The sequence below is a fragment of the Equus przewalskii genome, chromosome 9 (assembly GCF_037783145.1).
Source record: "Equus przewalskii isolate Varuska chromosome 9, EquPr2, whole genome shotgun sequence".
Taxonomy (NCBI): Eukaryota; Metazoa; Chordata; class Mammalia; order Perissodactyla; family Equidae; genus Equus; species Equus przewalskii.
In genome coordinates this window covers 73,680,775-73,692,833 of record NC_091839.1, presented here as the reverse complement: position 1 = coordinate 73,692,833, position 12,059 = coordinate 73,680,775, and the positions used below count along the sequence as shown (strand labels likewise).

The following is a 12,059-nucleotide window of genomic DNA, read 5'->3' as shown; positions in this document are numbered from 1 at the left end:
AAGGTGTTTTTCCTTTTTGCAATTACTGATTATAACTTTTAGCTGTTTAACCCACCCATCTTTATACTGTTTAGGCAATAGGCTATCTGACTCCCACTAGGTTCCTATAGATAACATCTCCCTGGAGCCTGGTTCACCATGGTAATGGGTGCATGAGTAGTTTTCCAGGAATTAGAACCCCTGTCCACTCCAGGGTGGTTGAGACCACCAACTCATCAACTGGGCCTGCACAGATGTCCCACAGGCGGCCTTTTGACATCAAGCAGCTAAAAACTGCACCCAAAGATCACGCTAATGCCACCATTTTGTGAGCACGTGTCCTGTGAAGAGGCACGGGGTCTGACATCAATTACCTCATGTCCAATCACCTACCTCCACATTTTGGACCACCTTACCCCTCTACCCCATAAATGCTCCTGAGTTCCCATTTTGGGGGAAGTAGATTTGAGACTCACGCTTTCACCTCCTCACACCGCTACATTGTGATCAAAACCGTCTCTCTGCTGCTATCCCGTCATCTCAAGTGTTTAGCTTTCAGGGAGGCGGGCAAAAACGAACCAAATGCAGTAACACCTAAACTGGCTTGCTTCTTTTCTACTCTTCCCACATTTACATGGGAGCCGGAAAACAACCAGGTCTGGCAGCTGCCCTGCCCCAGCCCTAACCCTGCATCGCAGAGCGAACCCAACAAGCAGGCCTACCAGGAGCCCGCCATTCCGGCTCGTTCACGACACGACGGAGGACGCACTACGCTGGGCGCGCGACCCGGCAGAGAATGGAACGCTTTACGACGGGGGTGGGGCTTATGGGGTCAGGGGTGGCCGCACGGGAACGGGATGGGGGCGCCGGGCAGAGAAAGGGGGTGCGGGGCAGCATAAAGGAGACGAGGAGAGGAAGGAGGGCACAGGGCAGCGGAGGGCGGGAGCGGCGGGGCGTACGGAAGCAGAAAAAGGGCGGAGGGGCAGGGGAAGTCGCCACCGCTGCGGCCTCCAGTACTGTGTGGCCGTAGGGGCTACATTCTAAGTGTCATCTAGGAGAGAAGTCGAGCATGTCGTTATGTAGTGGACATTAGCGTGTCTGCACACAAATTCCATCGCGGGAAGCCGCCGGGGAGCAGTGCCGCGCTCTCCTTACAGCCGCCGCGCAGGCGCACTACCCTCTGCTGGGTGAGGGACGCAGTGGGGCGCGGACCTGGCGAGGTGAAGGCGGGCGGGGGCGAGGATGAGGGGCGGGGCGAGCCGGGCTTTCTTGGAATTTCGCCGGAGGAGTTTCCGCCTGGAACGTTTTCGAAAGAGTTGGTAGGCGCAATTTAACTGCCGAATCCTTCCCAGGGCCTGTGCCAAGTAGGTAGTGTTCCGTGGGGCCTCTGTAATTGTCCTTCTCGGTACTCTTGTGTTAAATGATTCTGCTTGAAACTGAAACGTACGTCGTTTGTTTCATGCAGCCAACTTTTCAATAAAAAAATGACCCAGTCATTTTTGTTGCGGGTTCTTCTAGAATACTTTTGAGCCTCCGTAATCCTTTTAATGCTACACACACATGCAAGGATCACAAATGTAGGGGATTAAAACCACAGATTCAGTTAAATATCCAAAAGACTGACGAGAACTTTGAGAGAATCTACATCAACCGCACCTCCCCCGCCCCCTTCCCCTCGCTTCCACGCTTCAGCGCCTGCTGTTAGCAGCTATTGCTAGGGGCTGGAGGTATAGAGATGCACGGGGCACGGGCAGGAGTAACAGAGGACTCCTTCTGTGAAGGCCTAGCGCCCTCTTGGAAGAAATAAGCGGGGAAGGAAAGATATAATTGTGAAATTACTCTGGGAGGGACTTGCATATTACTGAAACAGCCAATCCTTTCTCGACGTTTGTCTGGTTCTTGCCTGAAAACTGAGTGGATTACTTTGGGCTGACGCAAAAGCAGTGATGAGCGTTCCAGTAAGAGAAACCAGCTCGAACAACGGAATGGAGTCGAAACAGGGTGAGTGGTGGGATTGATAAACAAGGTAGCTGGAGAATTGGTTTGTGGGGAAGATTCTTAAGCCTTATATAGCACAGCTTGCCAGTTGCTGTTAGGGAACATTCCCTTCAGGTGTTTTAAACTTTTCTGTACAGCTAGGATAGAGCAAATTGTTATTGGCAAATACTGTTTGTCAAGCACGTTCTAGGCACTGCAGGTACCCTCTTGCTGCTAAATCCAGTGGGAAGATTTGGTTAAAGAATTAGAGAAAGGGTGAGTGAGGGGTAATAAAGGATGTAAATGTGAGAGCAGACAGTAAGAGTGATGTAGTCTAGAGTATTCGAGGAGATGACGGGGAGTTACTCTGAGGAAGAGAAGAGCCTAACAAGTAGAGGGTTCATATCTACAGAGGCTTGGAATGAAAAGAAAACCTTAAGGATTTGAGGAGCTGAAAGAGGTTCATTTTTGGCTGTGTGAGGGAGAGGGGTGTGCGTTGTGTGCAATGAAACTTGGAAGGTAGGTTATGTAGTGACAGCCTAAAACCAAATCAAAACTTGAGACACAGGTCATGCATTGACCGTCTAAAATGGAATATTTCTGATTTCTCATTGTTTATTACCTGCCTTAGGCTAATTGTTTTCTTATTAAGTATGCATTTGTGTTGTTTTATGAATTTAGGAATTCCAGGGTATGGTAAATGGGTTACAGCCTTTAAGAGAACAGCTAGCTTATTTCCTGTGCAGGGAGGGGAACTATTTGATCAGCTTTGCAGGACTTTAAGGAAAATGGAGAGAGTGACACCTTTGACCTCAGATGTCCCAGGGGCTCTGCTCTCTTTCCTGTTTCCAGTGGCTTGGTTGTGAGCTCCTTCAGCTCCATTGAATCTGCTTGTGGCAGGACAGCAAAGTATCCTGCATAACAAGTTTTAAACATACGTTTTGTCCTGAATGAAAGTTTATAAAAGTGTAAATACGTTAGAACTTTTTCATTGCCTTATGGTTCTGGAACAAATTAAAAATGCTGGTTGCTTATCTATGTGCTTACACGGAACGTGAATTTCAAGCTTGCTTTCTTTGCTTGTATTTGTAGATACTAGAGTAGTTAAGTGGTGGCTAACACATCGTCATCTCCTCAGCGCTGAACTCTTGTCTAAGTTAGCCTCTGAATTTAGAATTGGGATGAAAGTATACATAATAGGCTAATATCAAATTTCTAGAATTAGATTCCTAAACTTGGGGTTAGCAAAGCTAGCAGACTTAAGAAGTGCCTTTGAGTTTTTCTCGTACTATTCTGTAGCAAAACAAAGGAATATGAGGAGAGGAGAGGAGAGGAAAGAAGGGAGAGTTAGTAGTGGAAGGGGGACAGGAGTGGGGGCAAAGAGAAAAAATGGAATTAATAGAGAAAAGGATACATGAAGTATTAATTGTAAGGTTTTGTGAAAGCTGACATGAGTGGAGCCATATTAAAATAGAGGTGGAACAGCCATTTCAGAGGAATTGCCATGCATGTCTTGTTTTCTTTATCTTCCAAACTGGACCAAACTGCCAGTGTTCCAAGAAGTCAGTAAGAATGAGAATATACTGTTTGTAAGGACTGATGAAATTGGACTTTGATGGTCACGAAATTGCTAACCAATCAATGAAGTACAAACCTAGCCTTACCTCATCTAGCACCAATGAACTCTTCTTTAATACAACTCACCTCCTCTTCCTCCCTTTTTGCCATAAAAATTGTGAGTCTGTCTCCTGTTGGGGGACACTTTGGGTTTCTACCTAAATCTCTGTACCCTGAATTGCAATTCTTTGATCCCAAATAAACACATAGTGCCTTTCTATTCAGCTCTTTATTTTTAGGTTAACAGTTTCCTTGGAAGAAATCAGCATATCAAAGATGTCTAATGGGGTCAAAATATCTCTGTTAAATAAGTATTTAAATTTGTAATGATTTAAGGATAAGGAGATGTACATTTGATGGCATCCACACTAACTGCCCTTGAGTTGTTGGATATTTGAGGGAAGGCTAATATATAAACAGAGCATACGACTCCTTACAGTGACCAGAAGATATGTTGTTTATTGATTCTCTTATCCCACAATAATAATTAAAAATGCTAATAATGTTATAAGCCTTACTCCTTATTTTCTAGTTTAACTCTTTCTTCTTTTTCGTAAACGAGTATTGTTGAAAACATAGACAAATTTAGATTTTAAAAATAGACGTCTAAGGGGCTGGCCCAGTGGCAGCAGTTAAGTTTGCACGTTCCTCCTTGGTGACCCAGGGTTCGCCGGTTCGGATCAATCTTTCTCAGCAAAAGGAGGAGGATTGGTGGCGGATATTAACTCAGGGCTAATCTTCCTCAAAAAAAAAAAAAAGGCATCTAAGTCCTTATCAAGTTTCTTTGGCACATTCCTTTTATACCAAAGTCATGGCCAGTGTGGAGAAGATCAGGACCTCTGCCCCATTTGAATTTTCCTTTGAGTTGTCTCTTCTATATGTGACTTAATCCCCAGGGGCAAAACATGCATAGAGCATACCCCAGGCAAAAGCAAGCCTGGACCTAACTGTGTTTGGCTCTGACTCTAGGTGGGCCTTCCAGCTTTGTGAACTGACCTTGACAGCATATTTTCCCAAGATTAGAAGCAGGCCTAAGGAACCCTGAGCCCGACTCTATTTGACCTTCTTCAAATGGGACGCTTCCTGAGATGAAGGCAGCCTTAGGTTCCTTTTACCACACAAGCCCCATGAGAGAGAAGGAGAATCCAGGAGAGAGAAAAAAGAACTAAGAATTAAGAAAAAGATTTAAGAAAAAGAAAAAAATTCTTAAAAAGAATTAAGAAAATCCAAAATGGCAGAAAGAGTTTCTCTTTGTTGCCTCCTACAGAAAGCCATAGTACTTTGACTGAATTGCTTGTTGTCTGGCCGCACACCCAGGTGAGTGAGCAGTGCCAGATAGGGTGTGGAGAGATCAAAGAAAAGATCTGGAGATGGTGAACGAGGCATATAGGTTGATTGGGAGTTACTTATAGGGAGATCCAGTAGCGGCTGGCTGGACAGCAATGTGCACCCGCTACCGTGGGCTGGAAGGGGGTTTCTTATAGAGGCAGGGGACACGAAGGCTATATGCTTGCCAAGAGGCTGTCCTTGGTATGACCAGCATTCCCAGGAACGTTAGCTCACGTGGAAGGGCTGTGTCCCTTCAAGATGTGATGTTCTTGAAGTGAGATAAGGTAGGATCTGGCCTGGCCAGGCCCTGGGTTGTTAGAAATCCCAGCAGCTGGGCATCCTGCCCAGAAGGGAAACAGAAGGACACATGGTTGTAGTGGGCTTGCGGGCTTTTGCTGAACAAGCAAGGCCCAGGCCCTATACTTGTCTTTGGCTCAGAACCAATATCTTTCTGTGAAAAAGGGGAGTGGGGAATGTAGGGCAAAATAAGTCAAGTCTTGGGTTCCCTGTTGAAGTTTGCCACTAACACTTCTTAAGTATTATCCTCAGTACCCAGTGGGTAAGTTGCCTCTCATTCTGAGAAGGTTAGAGAATGTAACAGGCTAGCCCTAACCCAACAGCCTTGTGAGGGAAATCTGGTCATATAAAGTTTGAAGAGTACTCCTAACCAAGCCCTTGTAAAATATGTTTTACCAACTACAGAGATTATAGACAGTTAGATTGATGTCTTATCTATCACTTAACCTCATTTCTTAAAATGTTAATATTTTTATTAATGATCCACTAGAGATTGTGTCATATGCAAACCTGTTTTGTAAACATGAAAGAAAAATTGGAACTCTTGCCCTCTCTTTCTGAAGAGAAGCAGAGATTCCTCAGCTGGGACTGATGGAGGAGTGGCGGTCCTGTAAACAAAGTGACCAGAGACCAGTGACGAGGAGAACCTGCTTCTCTGGCTGACTGTGATACCCTTGACACTTGTAGCTCTTCATGCTGGACTTGGGTTTTCTAGAAACCCAACAATGAAATAAGTTTTTTCTATTTTGCAGATAAAGATCTTATATTTAGTTTAGGAAATGATGGTTAGGTACGGTAGTCTCTATATAGTAATAACCACAATGTGTCCTTTAGTTCTACAAATATTAAATGTTAAACTCTGTATGCTAAAGGCTGTGAATAAGATGCAATCCCTGCCCATAAGAATTTTTTAATTTACTGGAGGCAGGAACATCATCTCTAGTTCTCTGTTATGTGGTTTCTGGTTGTACCTCAATTTTTAAGAACTATCATTAATAAGGACTCTTGCTTAGTTGCCAGAACTACCAGAGACTTGAGACACCTATGTGGCCACTGAGGCAGTATTTGTGTTCCTGACTCAGTGTCTTCTATGTGAGGAGATAGACTACTTAAGAAACTAGTTTTGAAATTGGCAATTTAGAAGATTAGGAGAGATTACTGGTAAAGCAGAGACATCCCCCCAAATTTGGATTGATAGCCATTAGTTAAAGAAAAGTTTATTAAGAAGTACGTACATATAGTGAAAAATACATAAGAAGAGTTTAAAGAGCAATAACAAAAATAAATACCTGCGTATCTATCACCTAGATTAAGAAATAGAACACGCCCATATTCTGACACCTGACTTTTTGAGCAACTATTAGGTGACTCAGCTAATAGCTTTCTTCATTCTTCACGTCTGTGTTTTATTTTCATTTTGGCCAACTGTAATTTCAAATCAGTAGACAAAAATAATCTTTTATAGAATTAATAAATGAACAGTAGTGTTGCACAGTTTCCTAACTAGCTGATAAATATTTTGATTCAATCAGCTAGCCTGTCTATAAAGTATGTTCTTGTCCATTCAAAAGGCTTGTGATTCTAGACACCTATGGAGCTACCTGAAACAGTGCTTCAAGTTTTAAAGGTTTTTATAAATTGATAGTTTGTTTTTTAAAATTATTTAGAAAAAAAGCAGAGAGAGAAAACGTTGGTTGAGAGCTTTTCTGTTGTTTCAAAATTTAGCAGTGAGTAGATCACTCTCCAGGGGAAAGGTGCACACAAAGGTAAGCTTTAATGAATTGTAAAATGGAAATGTGGGTCCTATTTTCTGTTTTTTTAGATTTGTTTTGAGGAGGGGAGGGGGACTGTATGATTTTCATGTTAATAGATTAGCACTAACATAATCTTTTGAAGAAATAATACTCTGAAAATATGTAAGATGAGAGTATTTTAAGGATAGCTTCCTCTGCCAATATTTTGGCTACAATTCAAGACACTAGAAAGAAAAGCTCATCTGAGTTTGTTTTCCTTTGGTTACTTTTCAGCAGAACTGGGTTGTTGCCTGATTTTTGTTGTATTTCCGCTTAGAATTTTAAAACTTGGGAATGAAGGGAAATAAAATATCATAATCCTATGCACTGATTTAATGTTTTTGGATCCATTTCTGCCTGTAGAATATTCTTAGACATCATGATAAAAGTTTACTGGTGAAGGGAAAAAAATATCCTTTTATGAAGTTAAGACTATATTTTAAATCTGATGCAAATAGCTAGTAGAGCCTAATAAAAGGAGGGACTTTGTTCTGTTTTCAATAAGGTAGTTGAATTATTTTTGCCTTATGTGTGCATATTTTGTTTCCCTGGTAAAACTGAAGATTTTTCAAGGGTAAAGATGCTTTTTTTTCTCTCTGAAATAGCTAGTGAGCAAAGGGGAGATTACTCATAAGAACTCAATAAATACCCATTGAATTGTTACCAACTACATCTTACCAAATGCTCTTATCATACGCACCTGTGTTTATACACGAGGATCCCAGTCTGTGAATTTCTTGGCCATAAAAACCTACACATAAATGTAGTTTCCTTAATGGCCCATATGCAAAGAAACTATTCAACCCTTTTTTATTTATTGGAATGTGGCTATTATCTACTTTAAATAATCTAATAAAGAATACTGTCCTATCTTAAAATATTTATCTGAAGTGCTAATTTAATCATTATGTATGTTTCTCAAAATTTTTTAAAAAAGCAAAGGCTTCAGAACTCATTTTGAATGATATATTTTGTTATATTTCCCTATTTTCCCCGCAGACTTTGACCACTGAACTTGGGTCCAGGGATGGTGAAAGAGGATGTGGAAAGAAACAACACTGGTCAGGGAGGAGAGGGTTATGCACATGGCTGGAGCTTAGGAACATAGATACATCTTATGAGAATACAGGTTTTGTTAGCTCATTTAATTTGTTTCAAGCCCCATTGCTTGTCATTTCTCAATACCTCCTGCAATTTTTAGTATAGGTTTCTTTCCCAGCTGAGATATTTTGAGGCAACTTGATATTTACATTTGGGTGATAACTTAGGAAGCCTCCAAAATCTTTGTGTTTTTTTTCATAACCACTTCTTACTTCTTAATAAGTGATAACATTTTACTTTTGAAGTTTTTGTCCCCTCCTTCCACTTCCCATAGACTTAAATTTTCTACCTTTCTCACTTTATTTCCCCTTCAGGTTCATTCATAGATTCATGCTCCAGTCCTGAGAGGCCATGTTATTTTAAATCTTTTCAATTTTTTTGAAAATGTATAGATAGATTTGTACTTCTAGGGTGTACACTTGAGATGTATGGTTAGGAATGTACAATATCTAAAGACAAATGGAAGCATCTTAAAATTAATTGAAATATTTAACATTACAGTTTTATGTACTTGATAGAAAGAAAGGCTTCAACAAAAGGATTTGTCCTTGCCCAGGACAGTTATGCTTTCAGTTAAAGAGAGAGTTTATTTGACCAGAATAGCTCATTTTCTAGTGATGCTAGATGACTAAAGACCGTAATTTCAGAAGTGCTTCCTTTCCATCGACAGAATTTTACTCTCCCCTGGGAAAGCAAGGACCTATGTCTTTGAACCATGCTTAAGTTTTGAGAACTGGGGCTATGCAAGGGAAAGGAATAAGTTAAACATGGGGAATAATATGCAATAATGTTTGTAGGAAAATTATTTACTTCAAATGAATCGTTCGTTTAAAATTGTTTAAAAAATAGTTTATTATTTAGTGTACGGTAATAATTATTGATATTTAGAGATTGCCTCTTGTTCTTTAATTTCACAGTATCCTGTACTTCTCCCATCTGTCCAGTAATTTTATGTGGTATCAAGAAAGTACCTTGTATTGCACTAATTTAGGGGGTGGGAACATCTATAATTTAAATTTATCCTGCCTTTACTGTGTCATTATACATTTCTATGTTCTAATTGGATTCTTTTGTTCATTTTGAAATTTACGTTAAAAATCTTGCAATGCCCCTTGAATTAACTGGAGATGTCCTGGCATGTTGCATAATTATGTTTGATAATCATTCCTTCTAGCACTCTAGGTCTTCAAGAGGCTTTAGATACCTTAAAACCAGTTAAAACCGTAGAATCCATCAGCTTGATTTGTCATTTTCTAATCTGATAGCTAGGACTGATGGGGGATGGGCGATGAGAGAGTGGTGTACAAGTAAGGATACTCCATGAGTTTTGGAAAAGGAGTATGGAATTGGCACCACACAAAGAGATTAAAGGTAACTTTAACTACTTAGATATTTTATTTTGCAACTTGTATTACATTTGATTACTTGCTTGGTTGCTTAGCTCTGTTTATCACCTTGACCCAGACCAGTATTAATCACAATCCATCTGTGGTTCCCCAGTGCTGTTACTATTCCTTACTGATGGGTAATCTCAATAAGGCAACTGGTGACTTTTTGTGGGGGAGGAAAAGAGAGAGAAGGGTGAACATGTTCTGTTATAAATAAACACTTGTCTGCTTTTCCTCATCTATGTGAGCACTTGGCATCCTTTCCATTTGCCTGTATATTTTCTTCTTAATTTCTAGTCATTTTTATTCCAGAATGGGGAGACATTGCCTGGATCTTCTTCAACTTAAACTACAGTAAAGAGAGCCTCTTTCTTAGTCCTCTTTTCCCATCAGTTTTAGGAATGAATTGATAAGCACCTAAAAGAATTTGTTTCTGGATAGGATTCTTGAAATCCTAACCCCATTAGGAATAACCCCAGTAGTTGTTAGAAATAAAACTGTTATACAGACTGATGTATGTCCAAGTTGAATATTGATGAGAGATTCTAAGAACAGATCTTACAGGCCAAGTTCCAGAGTGCTAAGCTCCACTCGTGGGATAAGTAACATCTGGGTTCAAAGAAATTATTATGTTAAGATGCTCTCAATGTCTTTTAGGCAGTGCTGCAGAGGGCTTCTTACTTAGGTGGCCACTGGTCTAGGATCTCAGCTTTGTCTGTTCAGACACTTAAAAGGTGTCCTGTGAATTTTCTTTGAAATACGCAGGGGAAGCAGAAGTGGGTTGTACATGTTGTAAGTGAGATGGTCATTAGATGAAACGAGATTGCAAAAGTGTTGATTATTGTTGCAGCTAGGTAATGAAAATTCTCTGTGCTATTCTCTCTACTTTTGTGAATGTTGGAAAGTTTCAGAAATGAGAAGTTTTTAAAAAAAGAATGAGCTGAAGAGAATATTAGAAAAATGTTAACATCCGTTATAAATGAGGGACAGGTATCTGTTTTATTTTCTCTATTTTTGTTTTATAATTTTAGGACATTTCAGAATTAAAACTTCAAAAAAGTTATCCCTTCATCCATGAATGACTAAATACTAGGGATTATTTTCTGGTAACCAAACTAAGCTCATAAAATGTGGAAGAAATGTCAGTTTGTCAGCCTTGATATTCACTAATTAGTGTCTTTTCCAGTAGGAAAGAAGGAAGGTTAATTATGGAGTACAGAGTAAGACCATAAGGAGTTTGATAGTAAGGACAGAATAAAGTTATGGAAGTTGAAAGCAGACCCCATCGCAGCACTTATGATAGCAAGTTAGGACACCTTTTTTCTTGGAAAAATAGCATCAAGGTCTTATTCTTGGATATGGTTCTCTAAGACAATAAACACCTCACTTACTGCCTTTCTTTGTTGTGAAATCCTCTACCATATATTACAGAATATTAGGTTACAGTTTATCTAATATGAATTACATTTTATTTAGTCTCCTTGATGAGATTTAAGAAACCTTTTTGTCTCCTCAATATTGTATTTGTAAGTCACCTTAGTGGTGAAATTTTGAAATATTGTTTCCTAGTTCCTAAAGTATATCTGTTTAGGAAATTGCATTCAACTGTGTAATATTTTCAGATACTTAGTTTCAAGGGCTCTGCTGAGACATTTTAACAAAAATGCCACTTGAAGGTGAAGCAATTTAAATTAAATTTAAAGTGGAAGGGAGGGATATTATATTGTAACCTTCTTTGTGATGCCCTGTCCCCCATTTCTTTCTAATACCATTTTATAACTCACATATTAGAGAGATTTCTAAAGCTAGGAAACAAGATTGTGGCATTCCATTTGGCTAACTGATGTTTTATATTTTTACTTTCCTACGTTTTCTTCATTAAGCATTTATTAAGTACCTTTTGTGTGTTGAGCACTGTGCTAGGCTTTAGTGACAGAGGGTATCTACCTCAAAGAACTGCTCTCAGGAAGCTTCCTGTCTATAAGAAAGACAAATGAAAAATAAAATTAAAATGATGTGTGAAATGTGTTAAAATGCAATAAATAATATACTGGGTTGGGATAAGTAAAGGGAGTGAGCATCTCTGCTTAGGAAATCACTTTTTAGAGGAAGCTTAGGAATTCATTTTTAAAGATGATTGAGTATTTACCAGGACAACACGGAAGGAAAGACATTATCGGGCAAGGTAATAATATAAAATAGCAAAGTAAATTTGTGGGACTCTGCTTGTTTGGTGTCCTTTGTAGATTGTGTGTGGAGACGTCACGAGAGAGGAGATTCGAGATACAGGTAAGGGCCAAATCAAAGTGAGCATTAGACGTGATCCTTTTGTCAGTAGAAAGCTATTGAAAAACCTTGAATTTGGAATGAACTGTTAGGATTACCAAAATAGCTCTGATTTTAAGGAGTAATGTGAAACTAATTGGTGACCATTGTGTTAGTCTAGATGTTATGTAATGAGGTTTGACCTGTATTAGAGTAGAAAGAATAGAGGATGGGAAAGATAAGAGACTGTTTTAGAGGGAGGTTGCATATGGAAGGTATGGGAGGGAAGGGAGATTGGGTTGGCCTGGAGGTT

At 39.8% G+C, this 12,059-nt stretch overlaps 1 protein-coding gene across 7 annotated transcripts in view; it reads left to right on the top strand.

Moving 5' to 3' along the window:
* ECHDC1 (ethylmalonyl-CoA decarboxylase 1) overlaps window positions 1-12,059 on the top strand; it is a 78,690-nt gene that overhangs the window by 26,617 nt on the left and 40,014 nt on the right. The window contains exons 1-2 of one of the 7 annotated variants that reach the window (XM_070559374.1): window positions 790-1,343; window positions 1,850-1,980. The exons of 2 other annotated variants lie outside the window; for them this stretch is intronic. In XM_070559374.1, the coding sequence (XP_070415475.1) occupies window positions 1,926-1,980 (55 nt within the window). In that variant the 5' untranslated portion in view covers window positions 790-1,343; window positions 1,850-1,925. Of the gene's footprint in view, window positions 1-789; window positions 1,344-1,849; window positions 1,981-12,059 lie in introns of those variants that run through there. 4 more of the 7 variants (XM_008544615.2, XM_070559375.1, XM_008544628.2 and 1 more) reach the window with 4 other exon arrangements.